This window comes from Salmo salar, chromosome ssa27, assembly GCF_905237065.1.
Source record: "Salmo salar chromosome ssa27, Ssal_v3.1, whole genome shotgun sequence".
Lineage (NCBI taxonomy): Eukaryota > Metazoa > Chordata > Actinopteri > Salmoniformes > Salmonidae > Salmo > Salmo salar.
In genome coordinates this window covers 2070978-2087619 of record NC_059468.1, presented here as the reverse complement: position 1 = coordinate 2087619, position 16642 = coordinate 2070978, and the positions used below count along the sequence as shown (strand labels likewise).

At 44.0% G+C, this 16642-nt stretch overlaps 1 protein-coding gene across 1 annotated transcript; it reads left to right on the top strand.

Moving 5' to 3' along the window:
- Positions 1 to 15100: 15100 nt before the first annotated feature.
- On the top strand, positions 15101 to 16622 carry atp5if1a (ATP synthase inhibitory factor subunit 1a). Its single transcript, XM_014176940.2, has 3 exons — positions 15101 to 15304; positions 15819 to 15931; positions 16355 to 16622. Exons 1-3 carry the CDS (start codon positions 15233 to 15235, stop codon positions 16494 to 16496), a joined length of 327 nt encoding a protein of 108 aa, XP_014032415.1. The 5' UTR covers positions 15101 to 15232; the 3' UTR covers positions 16497 to 16622.
- Positions 16623 to 16642: the final 20 nt, after the last annotated feature.

Here is a 16642-nt window from a genome sequence, read left to right as displayed (position 1 = left end):
GCCATCAAGCTGGGAATTCCGCTAGTGCCGATAGATCCCCCCCTTCCCCGTGCACTCCTTAGATAGCCGGCCATTAGGGTCAGGGTTGGTCAGGGAGGCCACGGTTCCACTGGACATGGTAACGCAGGGGAATCATAAGGAACGGATTAGTCTCTTCCTTATCGATTTGCCTGTGTTTCCGGTGGTGCTGGGGGTTCCCTGGCTGGCTAGACACAATCCCAGGGTTTCGTGGAGACAGGGGGTTCTCCAGGGGTGGTCAGAGGAGTGTTCAGGGAGGTGTATGGGAGTTTCCATCGGTACCACATTGGTGGAGAGTCCAGACCAGGTTTCCACTGTGCACATTCCCCCTGAATATGCCGATTTGGCTATCGCTTTCTGTAAGAAGAGTGTGACTAAATTACCACCTCATTGACAGGGAGATTTATCGCACAACCTCCAGGTAAACGCTGCGCTTCCCAAGAGTCACGTGTACCCATTGCCACAGGAGGAGACGTTGTCTATGGAGACATATGTCACGGAATCTCTGGGACAGGGGTACATTCGGCCCTCCGTTTCACCCGTCTCCTCGAGTTTCTTTTTTGTGAAAAAAAAGGAGGGAGGTCTGCATCCGTGCATTGATTATAGAGGCCTAAATGCCATCACCTCTCATCGCTACGGCGGTGGAATCATTTCACGGAGTAAGGTTTTTCACAAAACTGGACCTCAGGAGCGCGTATAATCTGGTACGTATTCGGGATGGAGACGAGTGGAAAACCGCGTTTAGTACCACATCGGGTCATTATGAGTACCTCATCATGCCATATGGGTTAAATAATTCTCCAGCCGTCTTTCAATTCTTTGTAGATGAGATTCTCAGGGACCTGCACGGGCAGGGTGTGGTTGTCTATATCGATGATATTCTGATATATGCCGCCACCCGCGCCGCGCATGTGTCTCTGGTGCGCAAGGTGCTTGGTAGACTGCTGGAGCATGACCTATACGTGAAGGCTGAGAAGTGTGTGTTCTCCAAACGAGCCGTCTCCTTCCTGGGTTATCGCATTTCCACCTCGGGGGTGGTGATGGAGTGTGACCGCGTTAAGGCCGTGCGTAATTGGCCAACTCCAACCACGGTGAAGGAAGTGCCGCGGTTCTTAGGGTTTGCCAATTACTACCGGAGGTTTATCCAGGGTTTTGGCCAGGTAGCGGCCCCCATTACCTCACTGCTGAAGGGGTGGCCGGTGCGTTTGCGGTGGTCGACAGAGGCTGACAATGCCTTCAATAGGTTGAAGGCGCTGTTCACCGATGCACCCGTGTTGGCGCACCCGGACCCCTCTCTAGCATTCATAGTGGAGGTGGACGCGTCCGAGGCTGGGGTGGGTGCCGTGCTATCACAGCGCTCGGGTACGCTACTGAAACTCCGCCCCTGCACTTTCGTTTCGAAGAAGCTCGGTCCGGCAGAGCGTAACTATGATGTGGGGGACCGGGAGTTGTTAGCTGTGGTAAAGGCCCTGAAGGTGTGGAGACACTGGCTTGAGGGGGCTAGGCACCCTTTTCTCATCTGAACCGACCACCAGAATCTGGAGTATATCCGGGCAGCTAGGAGACTGAATCCGCGTCAGGCAAGGTGAGCCATGTTCTTCACCCGATTCAGGTTCACCATTTCTTATAGACCAGGCTCCCTGAACACGAAGGCCGACGCGCTGTCCTGTCTCTATGACGGAGGACCGGCCCATCGATCCTACTCCCATCATTCCAGCCTCTAGGCTGGTGGCACCGGTGGTATGGGAGGTGGACTCGGACATCGAGCGGGCGTTACAGGTGGAACCCGCGCCTCCACAGTGTCCCACGGGTCGCAAGTACGTGCCGCTTGGTGTTCGTGATCAATTGATTCGGTGGGCTCACACACTACCCTCTTCGGGTCATCCTGGTGTGGCAAGGACAGTGCGGGGTCTCAGGGGAAGTACTGTTGGCCCACCTTGGCTAGGGACGTTAGGTTCTACGTCTCTTCCTGTTCGGTATGCGCCCAGAGTAAGGCTCCTAGGCACCTTCCTAGAGGGAAGCTACAGCCCCTCCCCATTCCACAACGGCCATGGTCTCACCTGTCAGTGGACTTCCTGACCGATCTCCCCCCGTCTCAGGGGAACACTACTGTCCTGGTTGTTGTGGATCGGTTTTCTAAGTCATGCCGTCTCCTCCCATTGCCCGGTCTCCCTACGGCCCTACAGACTGCTGAGGCGCTATTTACCCACGTCTTCCGGCACTACGGGGTGCCGGAGGACATCGTCTCTGATCGAGGTCCCCAGTTCACGTCCAGGGTATGGAGGGCGTTTATGGAGCGTCTGGGGGTCTCGGTCAGCTTGACCTCCGGTTATCACCCGAGAGTAAAGGGCAGGCGGAGAGAGTGAACAAGGAGGTGGGTAGGTTTCTGCGGTCGTATTGCCAGGACAGGCCAGGGGAGTGGTCTAGGTACATTCCATGGGCGGAGTTGGCCCAGAACTCACTCCGTCACTCCTCTACGAACCTATCACCATTTCAGTGTGTCTTGGGCTACCAGCCGGTCCTGGCACCATGGCACCAGAGTCAGACCGAGGCTCCTGCGGTGGAGGAGTGGGTGCAGCGCTCCAAGGAGACCTGGAGTGCCGTCCAGGAATCCCTCAAGCAAGCCAGTGGACGGCAGAAGAGGAGTGCTGACCGCCACCGCAGCGAAGCCCCCGTGTTCGTACCGGGGGACAGGGTCTGGCTCTCGACCCGAAACCTACACCTCCGCTTGCCCTGCCGGAAGCTGGGGCCGCAGTATGTGGGGCCCTTCAAAGTCCTGAGGAGGATAAACGAGGTGTGTTATAGATTACAACTCCCTTCCTATTACCGTATTAACCCCTCGTTTCATGTGTCTCTCCTCAGGCCGGTGGTAGCTGGTCCCCTGCATGAAGGTGAGGTGCCGGAGGTCCCTCCACCCCCTCTGGACATCGAGGGGTCTCCGGCGTAAACTATACGGGCCATTCAGGACTCGAGACACCGGGTGAGGGGCCTGCAGTACCTCGTGGACTGGGAGGGGTACGGCCCGGAGAAGAGGTGCTGGGTACCGGTGGGGGACATCTTGGACCCGTCACTGTTGAGGGATTTCCATTGCCTCCACCCGGATCGCCCTGCGCCTCGCCCTCCGGGTCGCCCTCGAGGCTGGTGTCGGCGCGCTGCGGGAGCAGCGGGGCAGTACTGTCACGACTCCTACCGAAGGTAGCTCCCCTTCCTGCTCGGGTGGTGCTCGGCAGTCGTCGTCACTGGCCTACTAGCTGCCACTGATTCCCCTTTTTCCCCTTTCTGTTTATTGGTTTCACCTGTTTTGTGTTAGGCTGATTAGTCGGGTTATTTTAGCCAGTAGGCCCGCCTGCTCCGTGTGCGGGATTGTTTGTGTGTTGCTACTGTGCACGCTTGTGTCTGACGTGTTTTCGGTCGTGGGTTTTCTCCGGACTGTTTCAGTCTCCCGTGTTTGGGGCATTTGTTTTGTGTGCACCCTGTATTTTCGTGGGGTGGCTTATGTTCGCCATGTGTGCAAATAAAGCACTACCCTGTTCTCTCAGCTTCCTGCGCCTGACTTCGCACCCACTACACCCAGAGCCTTACACATTGAGTCATCCATTTTCTATTTCATCATGTCCATCATCATGTCGTCATCATCATCATGTCCAGTGAGCCCTAAATTAATACATACATACATACATACATACATTCATACAATCACAGTTTAGTTCTACATTCCGCCCAGTGATAAGGATGTGCTGCTACTTTGGCTACAGGCCATGTTAATACAGTAGTAGTCACAGCAACAAGCAAGTTAATCAGCCAGGGAAAACCTCTGACATTCAACAGCAATGTTCATAATTTAATTGGCTTGGTTGTGTGGGCCATCATTTCCGTCTCTGGAAAACAAACAAGGCTTTCTGGTGCAGCGAGAAGTCTCTTATCTGTCACACAGACAGCGTGACACATTCAAAGGGGCCAGACTCTAATGCGCTGTTGCCGATGGTGGCATTACCGCTGAATATCAATGTGCATTTGAAAGCAATCACACCACTTATTGAATCAGGTTGTCGGGGGAGGGGGCTGGAGAGGGTGCAGGGGCGTGGAGGGGGGGGGGGGGGGGGCATTGCCTGTTCATTGCTCTGAAAGGAGCACTTATTCATCCTATACCGCCACGGTAATTATCCTTTTCTCCCTTTCTTATTGTAAAAAACATACCATAATTGCGCAATTGAAAAATCGCCTCCCACGAGATACCTACCTACTACCCATGAATGACAAATGTCAACTGAAGTGGATTACAGCTGTGTTTGTGCGTCATATCTAAATGCCAACAGTCTTTTGAGCGTAGTTTCCTGGAGGGGTATGGTCACTCTCCTCGCTTCCAGGCCCGGTCTTAGTCAACCTCATTGTTGCCCTTGATTGGGGGCTGGTGGCTAATGACTGGCTACGGCACTAATGGGGTACTAAGAGGCCTGATGTGAATCGAAAACCATATAAGGTGCATTCAATATTCAAATCAAATCGTTATTTGTCACATGCGCCGAATAGAACAGGTGTAGTATACCTTACGTGAAATGCTTACTTACGAGCCCTTAACCAACAATGCAAAGTTTTAAAAAAGTAAATGAACTAAAGGAAAAATAGTAACCCAATAAAGGCTATATACAAAGGTTACTGGTACCGAGTCAATGTCCAGGGGTACAGGTTAGTCTAGGTCAGTGGTTCCCAAACTTTTTATAGTCCTGTACCCCTTCAAACATTCAACCTCCAGCTGCGTACCTCTTCTAGCACCAGGGTCAGTGCACTGTCAAATGTGTTTTTTTTCCCATCATTGTAAGCCCGCCACACACACACTATAAGATACATTTATTAAACATAAAATTGAGTGTTAGTTTTTGTCACAACCTGGCTCGTGTGAAGTGCCAAAGAGCTCTTATAGGACCAGTGCACAAATAATAATAATCAATAATTATTTATTTAGCCATCTTACATATAAAACGTATTTGTTCATCAACAATTGTGAATAACTCACCACAGGTTAACGAGAAGTGTGTGCTTGAAAGGATGCACATACCTCTGCAATGTTGGGTTGTATTGGAGAGTCTCAGTCTTAAATCATTTTCCACACACAGTCTGTGCCTGTATTTAGTTTTCATGCTAGTGAGGGCCGAGAATCCACTCTCACATAGGTACATGGTTGCAAAGGGCATCAGTGTCTTAACAGCGTAATTTGCCAAGGCAAGAAACTCTGAGTGCAGCCCTATCCAGAAATCTGGCAGTGGCTTCTGATTCAATTAAATTTTCACAGAACCGCTTGTTGCAATTTCGATGAGGCTGTCGTTCAGATATTGGTAAGTGGACTGGAGGTAGGGTATGAAAGGGGTAATGAATCCAGTTGTTTGTGTCGTCCATTTCGGGAATGTACAGTTGAAGTTGGAAATTTACATACACCTTAGCCAAGTACATTTAAACTCAGTGTTTCACAATTCCTGACATTTAATCCTAGTAAAAATTCCCTGTCTTAGGTCAGTTAGGATCATCACTTTTTAAGAATGTGAAATGTCAGAATAATAGTAGAGATAATTATTTATTTCAGCTTTTATTTCTTTCATCACATTTCCAGTGGGTCAGAAGTTTACATACACTCAATTAGTATTTGTTAGTATTGCCTTAAATTGCTTAACTTGGGTCAAACGTTTCGGGTAGCCTTCCACAAGCTTCCCACAATAAGTTGGGTGAATTTTGGCCCATTCCTCCTGACAGAGCTGGTGTAACTGAGTCAGGTTTGTAGGCTCCTTGCTCGCACACGCTTTTTCAGTTCTGCTCACATATTTTCTATAAGATTGAGGTCAGGGCTTTGTGATGGCCACTCCAATACCTTGACTTTGTTGTCCTTAAGCCATTTTGCCACAACTTTGGAAGTATGCTTGGGGTCATTGTCCATTTGGAAGACCCATTTGCAACCAAGCTATAAATTCCCGACTGATGTTTTGAGATGTTGCTTCAATATATCCACATAATTTTCCTCCCTCATGATGCCATCTATTTTGTAAAGTGCACCAGTCCCTCCTGCAGCAAAGCAACACCACAACATGATGCTGCCACCCCCGTGCTTCACGGTTGGGATGGTGTTCTTCAGCTTGCACGCCTACCCCTTTTTCGTCCAAACATAACGATGGTCATTATTGCCAAACAGTTCTATTTTTGTTTCATCAGACCAGAGGACATTTCTCCAAAAAGTAGGATCTTTGCAAACCGTAGTTTGGCTTTATTATGGCGGTTTTGGAGCAGTGGCTTATTCCTTTCAGATTATGTCAATATAGGACTTGTTTTACTGTGGATATAGATACATTTGTACCTGTTTCTTCCAGGATCTTCACAAGGTCCTTTGCCGTTGTTCTGGGATTGATTTACACTTTTTGCACCAAAGTACGTTCATCTCTAGGAGACAGAACGCATCTCCTTCCTGAGCGGTATGAGGGCTGCATGGTGTTTATACTTGTGTACTATTGTTTGTACAGAAGAACGTGGTACCTTCAGGCGTTTGGAAATTGCTCCCAAGGATGAACCAGACTTGTGGAGGTCCACAATTTGTTTTCTGAGGTCTTGGCTGATTTCTTTTAATTTTCCCATGATGTCAAGTAAAGAGGCACTGAGTTTGAAGGTAGGCCTTGAAATACATCCACAGGTACACCTCCAATTGACTCAAATGATGTCAATTAGCCTATCAGAAGCTTCTAAAGCCATGACATCATTTTCTGGAATTTTCCAAGCTTAAAGGCACAGTCAACTTAGTGTATGTAAACCTCTGACCCACTGGAATTGTGATACAGTGAATAATAAGTGAAATAATCTGTCTATCAACAATTGTTGGAAAAATTACTTGTGTCATGCACAAAGTAGATGTCCTAACCGACTTGCAAAAACTATAGTTTGTTAACAAGAAATTTGTGGAGTGGTTGAAAAACAAGTTTTAATGACTCCAACCTAAGTTCCGACTTCAACTGTATACAGAGCCTTACAAGAATATTTAGAACTCTTGGATTTCTTCACATTTTATTGTGTTACAAAGTGGGATTAAAATGGATTTAATTTCTACTTTTTTGCCAACAATCTACACAAAATACTCTGTAAAAAATACATAACTAAAATATAGTCGTTGCATAAGTATTCAGCCGCTTTGTTTAGGCAACCCTAAATTAGTTCAGGAATTGAATTTGGCATAACAAATCACACAATAAGTTACATGGACTCACTCTATGTGAAATCATAGGGGTTGACATGATTTTTGAATGACTAACCCTTCCTCTGTCCCCCATACATACAACATCTGTAAGGTCCCTCAGTCAAGAACTGAATTTCACGCACAGATTCAACTACAAAGACCAGGGAGCTTTTCGAAAGCCTCATAAAGAACGGCAGTGATTGGTAGATGGGTAAAAATATCAAATGAGACATTGAATATCTCTTTAAGCATGGTCAAGTTGATAATTATGCTGTGGATTATGTATTAAACCACCCAAACACGTCAAAGATACAGTCTTTCTTCTGAACTGAGCTGCAGGATAGGAATGAAAATGAATAGGGATGTTAATCTTGAGGGCATTGGTGATTTTAAAACAGCTAGTTCAATGGCTGTGATGGGAGAAAACGGCGGATGGATACATTGTAATGACTCCATAATAACGACCTACATGACAGAGTGAAAAGAAGAACACAAATATACAGAAAAAAAATATTCCAAAACATTCATCTTGTATGCAACAAGGCACTAAAGTAATACTGAATAAAAACACAGCAAAGGAATACACTTTTTGTCCTGAAGCCTTATGTTTGGAGCACATCCAAAACAACACATTACTGAATAACTGCCTTCTTATTTTCAAGCATGGTGGTGGCTGCATCAAGGTATGGTTATGCTTGACATTGACATTTTTAATAATACAAAACATCATGCAAAACAACAACATACAGACGCACAAAAACATTCACAACATCATTCCTGCTCACACCCCCATCTCCAGGGCCACCATCACTCTCTGCCGCATGGCATTTAACTGTACCACTTTTTTTTCTCTGTCACCCATGCACTTTACATTTTTTTTAAATAAAGCATTTGACCTTTCCATTGTGTGAACGATGGAGGATTGGTTGATTTCCAGTTAAGTGTATGTTTTTTCAAGATGATTGACAAGAAATGTATCGTCCAACCCATCGGGTATCTCACTGCACCCTCATATGCCATGTCTTGAAATATGCAGACAGACGGATTAAAAGTACATTTTGTCACGCCTGCTCCCTCTCACCCCCTCTTGTCACGTGTGCTCCTACTCGAGGGCACCAGGCAGCCCATCATTATGCACACCTGTCACCATGGTTACGCGCATCAGTGCTTCATGGGACTCACCTGGACTCTTTTACTTTATTGATTGCCTCCCCTACATCGGTCACGTCCTCAGTTTCTTCCCCGTGTCTGCATTAATGTAGTTTTGTTCCCCTTGTCCAGACGCTGTCCTTGTTTTGTTTCATGTCCATTATCTATTAAATATTCACTTCCTGTACTTGCTTCTGGTCTCCCAGCGTCTGTCCTCACACATTTACATTGTAATACTTCTGACAGCCAACTTTCTAACTCCACCCATAACTTTTGGACTTTATAGCACTCCCAGAAGGCATGGATTATTGAGCCATTGTTAGTTTTACACTTAAGACATGACACTGCTGTTGTGCTGTAGAATTTATGAATTGTGCCTTGTGTAATTCATTCTATACATTAGTTTATACTGAATTAAGCGCACATTTTTGTTAACTGTAATTTTGTTAGTTATGTTCCAATATTTCCTCCATCTTGTGCCAATATCAGTTATTTTTAAGTCTTGGTTCCAATAGTTTAGATTTTTTCTAAGAGATTGTCAATTGGATAGGTTCTCTGCAAGGTTTTGTATATCTTACCAATCATATTAATATAATTTTCTGACTCAAATAGGATTCCTTCAAGATTGAAATCAACATTTCTTAATATGAAACTTTAGGTTGCAGGTATTTGAAAATATGTACATTGTTCAGTCCAAATTTGCATTTTAATTCTGTCATGGAAATACATGTATTTCCTATTATCAAGTCATTTACAGTTTCTATGCCTTTAGTTTTCCATGTGGACCAATTTATCAGTGAATTCTGAAAAGCTATCCAAGGATTGTTCCATATCTGTTTTTAGGGAGTGATATTGGTTCTTCTAGAATACGCAAATAGGCATTTGACGCTTCAGCAGTATCCTCCTGATGATCCTCAGTCCCTTGAGTGAATGGCTGAAGCCTTAGATCCACTCTGTCTCAGTTGTGATCCATGCTCCGTTTGTATCTCATAGGATCGCGGTGCAACTTCTCTCTGCACACACCCTTGCTGCATGCAGGTTCCTGTAGTGATGTCTCGGAGTAGTACATGATCTCCAGGTTTCAGTTCAGGTAAGTGTCTTGCACTTTTGTCGTGTCGCTGTTTTTGTTTGTCTTTCTGTTTTTCCTTTGTGAGTTTGACTTTGTGAGCCCCTCTGGGTGTTAGCAAGTCCTCATGGATGGGTAGGTTGGCTCTGATGCGACGTCCCGTCAACATTTGTGCAGGTGATAGTCCGTTCTGCAGCGGTGCGCTGTGGTAGATCATCAGATTTTTTAGGAAATCCTCCTTTCCATCGTGTGCCTTTTTCATCAGACCTTTGACAATTTTGACTGAACTCTCTGCTAAGCCATTGGACCTTGGGGAGTTGGGGTTGGAGGTGTTGTGTCGGAATCCCCAGTCGTTAGCCTCTTACATCTAGACGTTCCGCTAGCGGAACACCTGCTCCAATATCCAATGATAGGCGTGGCGCGAATTACAAATTCCTCAAAAATACAAAAACTTCAATTTTTCAAACATATGACTATTTCACAGCATTTTAAAGATAAGACTCTCCTTTATCTAACCACACTGTCCGATTTCAAAAAGGCTTTACAACGAAAGCAAAACATTAGATTATGTCAGCAGAGTACCAAGCCAGAAATAATCAGACACCCATTTTTCAAGCTAGCATATAATGTCACAAAAACCTAGAAGACAGCTAAATGCAGCACTAACCTTTGATGATCTTCATCAGATGACAACCCTAGGACATTATGTTATACAATACATGCATGTTTTGTTCAATCAAGTTCATATTTATATCAAAAACCAGCTTTTTACATTAGCATGTGACGTTCAGAACTAGCATACCCCCCGCAAACTTCCGGGGAATTCGCTAACATTTTACTAAATTACTCACGATAAACGTTCACAAAAAGCATAACAATTATTTTAAGAATTATAGATACAGACCTCCTCTATGCACTCGATATGTCCGATTTTAAAATAGCTTTTGGTGAAAGCACATTTTGCAATATTCTAAGTACATAGCCCAGGCATCACGGGCTCGCTATTTAGACACCCGGCAAGTTTAGCACTCACCATAATCATATTTACTATTATAAAAATGTCATTACCTTTTGTTGTCTTCGTCAGAATACACACCCAGGACAGCTACTTCAATAACAAATGTTGGTTTGGTCCAAAATAATCCATCGTTATATCCGAATAGCGGCGTTTTGTTTGTGCGTTCCAGACACTATCCGAAATAGTAAAGAAGTGTCGCGCGCATGGCGCAATTCGTGACAATAAAATTCTAAGTATTCCATTACCGTACGTCGAAGCATGTCAACCGCTGTTTAAAATCAATTTTTACGACATTTTTCTCGTAGAAAAGCGATAATATTCCGACAGGGAATCTCCTTTTCGGCAAACAGAGGAAAAAATCCCAAAGGCGGGGGCGGTCGGGGTCACGCGCATAAGCTAGTGTCTCTTGATGGGCCACTTGAGAAAGGCGATAATGTGTTTCAGCCTGGGGCTGGAATGACGACATTCTGTTTTTCCCGGGCTCTGAGAGCCTATGGAAGACGTGGGAAGTGTCACGTTAGAGCAGAGATCCTTAGTAAATGATAGAGATGGAAAAGAAGTTCAACAAATGGTCAGACAGGCCACTTCCTGTAAAGGAATCTCTCAGGTTTTGACCTGCCATTTGAGTTCTGTTATACTCACAGACACCATTCAAACAGTTTTAGAAAATTTAGGGTGTTTTCTATCCATATGTAATAAGTATATGCATATTCTAGTTACTGAGTAGGAGTGGTAACCAGATTAAATCGGGTATGTTTTTTATCCAGCCGTGTCAATGCTGCCCCCTAGCCCTAACAGGTTAAAATCAATTTTTATGCCATTTTTCTCGTAAAAAAAGCGATAATATTCCGACCGGGAAAGCGTGTTTCGGTTCAAAGAGAGAGAAAATAAAAACATGGGGTCGACTCGTGCACGCGCCTCCGTCCCATTGTCCTCTGATAGAGCACTTACCAAAAGCGCTAATGTTTTTCAGCCAGTGACTGGAATTACATCATTCAGCTATTTCCCGCCTTCTGAGAGCCTATGGGAGCCGTAGGAAGTGTCACGTTACAGCAAAGATCCTCAGTTTTCATTAAAGAGAGCCAAGAAGAACAAGAACTTGTCAGACAGGTCACTTCCTGTAAGGAATCTTCTCAGGTTTTTGCCTGCCATATGAGTTCTGTTATACTCACAGACACCATTCAAACAGTTTTAGAAACTTTAGGGTGTTTTCTATCCAAAGCCAATAATTATATGCATATTCTAGTTTCTGGGCAGTAGTAATAACCAGATTAAATCGGGTACGTTTTTTATCCGGCCGTGCAAATACTGCCCCCTACCCCCAACAGGTTAAGATAATCATGTAAATGTAATTAACTAGAAAGTCGGGGCACCATGGAAGAACGTTTATAGAGCCCTTATCTTCCGAATAAACTCTTAAAAGACTTAGTAATATTTTACATTGATAGCCGTCATCTTAATCCTCACCTTATTTCAGTCTCATAATGAAAGTTGTAAATTCTTGGTTATCTTCACGAACCCTGGCTAACAAGTTGAATTAGCAATACAAAATTGGGTTTAATTATTTATTTACTAAATACCTAACTAATCACACAGAATTACATATACACAGAATACAAATGATGTCATACAGAAAACGTCCCTGGTGGACGGAGCCGACATGGCGGCTTGTTACACAAAGAAAGTGGGTTGGGCTTGAATGAAAGAGCAGGAAGACTGAGGAACAAAGAAACAGCTATGCTATCGTAAATACAGAATCTTATGCATTCTAAATTACCGCCCATTTGGAAAAGGAAAATGCAATAAATATTTACTCTGAGCTGTGCTTCGGTAGATTGGTCGTAGATCGTAGGCCGGGTTGGCCAAGAGAGATCTTCCTGTCCTCGGAAGAATGTCTCTGGTGGTAGACTGTGTTAGACTGGATCCGCCGTCCATCCTTTCCTAGCCCACGTCTACCTCAACGGCTAGGAAGTATCACTTCTGTAGTGAATAAACGTTCAAAGTTCATTCCATTCACAACCAAAGCTCACACCGAGGTTGGCTTAGTTCTGTACTTGACATGCGTGTCCCTTTAACGCAGAGGCTGCAGACCTCACGTAGTGGAACTCAACGGCTACATTGTGTCATTGTCTTATATAGTGGCGAGGGGAGGAGGGTGTGTTTCATCGTTTAGAACCCCTGTCTCTTCACAGGGCGGGCCACTGATCAAGCTGGGCACTTTCCTTATAAAAACCCAATTCTCTCAATTGGAAGCTAAAATTACATTTAACCTCCTAACAAACAATTTCAATATCAAACATTTCAATTGCTTAACAATTACATGTGACTCTGATAACTAGAGGGTGTAGACTTTCCCAGGTACAGTTTATGTCATCCTGTCATCAGTCATAATGTCTCTGATGACAACCGAACTGATATCCATACTCATTAAGTTCCAAAGCATATTTCCAACTGGTTTTATTACCAAAATATGGTTCCTTTTCCCCATTTGTTTGATGTTCCCAGACTCTCTATATTTAACAAAGGCTATTCAACAGTCCTTCAGTAGGGTCAGAGAGACAGGGGAAGGGGGAAAGGTATTTATGGGGGGGTCATAAACCTTACCCACAGGCCAACGTCATGACACTGCATTGCATATTTCCACAGAATCAACAAATAATTATTCAATCTCCTCCTTGACTGTGTGAACCTTTTTCTTTGTAGCCTCAGCTTTGCAACATTTTGAGCAATTATTATTTTCCCCACAGTTGTTACATGATTTTCCATATGCAGGGCAATTTTTTGGCTTGTGGATGAATCCACATTTTCCACATTGTAGTGTTTTGATTTCTCTCTTTTGCTTGTTTTTGTTTTGTAAGGTGTTGTGTGTGGTGCTCCTCTCTTTTTATTGCATACACTGACGTCTCATCCCTACACAGCTCTTTAGCTTGTGCTCTGGTGGTTTCAGCTGCTCAACACATATTCACTGCTTTATCCAAAGTTAAATCTTGCTCACGCAGCAATCTCTCCTTGTCCATTATCAAGTATGCCACAGACTATCCTGTCTTTCACTAGTGAGTCTTTCAGATTTTCAAATTCCCACGTTTTGCTCAGAGTGTTCAGCGCAGCCAAATACTGGTCAAAATTGACTCCCTGTTTCTGATCATGAGAGAAAAACTTGTATCTCTCAAACGTGACGTTCTGGCTTGGTACAAAGTACCCCTCAAATTTAGCCATTAGCACAGTCAATGTCAAGTTTGCCTCGTCTTGCTGAAAGCTATTATAAATGTCCAATGCATCCTCTCCTCTCTCTCACATGGAGAAAAATGGAAGCCTTCAATTTGTCATCATCTCCCCCTGCTCCACTGACTGCTAGGTTGATATTGAATCTCTGCTTGAAACATTTCCTATTGTCAGCTAGATTGCCGGTTAACTGCATAGGAATAGGAGGACCAAGCCTATTCATGACGGATAACAGAAAGAGTGTCAATTTCTCTTATGTTGCTCATCAACTCGCTCGTCAACAGATTCCAATGCAGCTTCGCTCTCGCTGCCGTGGCTCGTTGCCCTTGCTCTGGCAAGCTAGCGTCTTCGACTACTCACGTCACTTAACTTGTGGTAGAATGTTCAATTTTCATTGCGGAAATTTGCAGAATTACTCCTTTCTTTTCTCTGTCTCGTCATTGCAACTACCAATCTGATAATCTGACACTTGTTCCTTGTATAATGACAAACCGGGGCGTAGGTTTAACTACTTTCAATGAACATATACTTCAGCAAGAAAACTCCTTGTTTAGCCATGCAAGGCATTCTTCAACCACCTGCCCACCCGCATAGCCTGCTGGGTAACGTAGTCTAAACTATACATTCATGTATAGTGTCACACTGTATATAGACATTCTTTTTTTCAACTGTGTCATTGACTTGTTTATTGTTTATTCCATGTTATTCCATGTGTAACTCTGTGTTGTTGTCTGCGTCACACTGCTTTGCTTTATCTTGGCCAGGTCGCAGTTGTAAATTAGAACTTGTTCTCAACTAGCCTACCTGGTTAAATAAAGGCGAAATAAATAAATAATAATAATAATAAAAATGTACATACTACCTCAATCGGCCCGAACAACCAGTGCTCCTGCACATTTGCTAACCGGACTATCTGCTTTGTGTGCCACCCGCCAACCACCTATTTTACGCTACTGCTACTCTCTGTTCATCATATATGCATAGTCACTTTAACCATATCTACATGTACATACCACCTCAATCAGCCAGACTAATCGGTGTCTGTATGTAGCCTCGCTACTTTTATAGCCTCGCTACTGTTATTTTTCACTGTCTTTTTAATGTTGTTTTTATTTCTTTACTTACCTACTGTTCACCTAATACCGTTTTTGCACTATTGGTTAGAGCCTGTAATTAAGCATTTCACTGTAAGGTCTACACCTGTTGTATTCAGCGCACGTGACAAATAAACTTTGATTTGATTTGAAAATGTAAAAAAAATGTATTCGCTACGCGTCTGTATTTGAATTGATATAATGTGGATTTGTTTTTTTTCTTCTCTTATTTATTTGTGGAATCCGTTTGGCTGTTCTGTTTATGTTTCGCATGTTACTGTTTAATAAAAATAAAAATAAAAATCAATAAAAGATTCAAACAAAGATTCCCCACACTGTCGCTAGATGGCAGCAAATCGTTTTTCCAGCCACGCCCACACAGTGAAATTGCACATTTCCGCATGTGAAAGTACTTTTGCTGCAGTGGGGCTGTTAATCTGCGTAGTTGAGAAATTGTAATGGCGAGGCTACTATTAAGATCCAATTTTCGGGGCTTCTTTGCCACCCAATTCAGGATGACATCCGACCAGGTAAATGTAATGACGCACTGACAGTGGTGTTGTTTTGTATAGCTTGCTCGTTAATTTATTTGCTGTTCCCATAGCTAGTAAGTAGCGATTTTCCTCGAATGAATCATTGTACTGTTTGTCTTCTATTGATCCATTTTATATTACAAACGTTTGATCATGTTTCCGTTTCATTGTTTTGGTTAACTTGTAGACCAGCCGAGACAGCTATCTTGAACTGTAGTAAGTAACTCAGTAGGTGGCAGTGTTGTATATGTTTTGTCAGGAAATAATAAAGGGGATTTGGAATGTTTAGGATGGTAGGACCACCATGAAGGCGTAGTCCAACCATGGATGATGTCTAAGAAAGGCTATGTTGTTACATTTAACCCAATGCTCTCTTTCCATAATATATATTCAGGTATGTGATGTGGTCAGATATTCGACCTGACGTCAGATAGTGACATGTTTGTTTTTTTCCCGTGGGAGACCCGAGTTCAGATTCCGCCTGTGATTTATGATATCTCTCCCTCTCTAGCTGGGTGAGCTGGGCAAAGGAGCAGGAAAGGGAGGTGGTGGAGGAGGCTCGGTGAGGGAGGCAGGTGGTGCCTTTGGAAAGAGGCAGGCTGCAGAGGAGGAGCGTTATTTTCGGTAAGTGGATTATTTTTGTAACCTGGATGACCAGACATATTACTACTACGCTTATGAACCAGGCTATCCATTTTGGAGGAAGGTATGCACAGCTCTTGCCTTTTGACTCCAGTGGACAATGTCTGATCATAGTATATGCCTCATGTTAAGTCCACATGAACGCAACACAGGGGTGTTTTCATGTCGTCTTGCAACGGAAACCGTTTACCATTTATGAATGAAACGGGATGAAACTCGGAGGGGCCTACCTAAATTTGTCCAATATAAACTATTGTTCTCGTTGGAAAACGGTTTCCGTTTTGAGTAAATTGTTTCTGTTGCAAAACATTTTGCAACATAATGGGCATAATTAATACACCCCTGGTTTCATTTTTGCCTCATTAGAGAAATCATCCACACTTTTCTCTCCCTCTTGCTCCTCAGTCAGAAGGAGAAGGAGCAGTTGTCTGCCCTACGGAAGCACCATGAAGAGGAGATTGACCACAGCAAGAAAGAGATTGAGCGTTTGCAGCGTGAGATTGACCGTCACAAGGGCAAAATCAAGAAACTGAAACATGATGACTGAGCTCAGTCTTCAGTCACACTGCTTACATTATGCCAAATATCACCCATTTGCCTGATTTGGTGTTTGTAGGCAATTGTATAAGAGTTACATTCAAAACAATAATAAAACACTGAAGTTGTTTTCCAACTGGGAGTTTTTTTGTGATT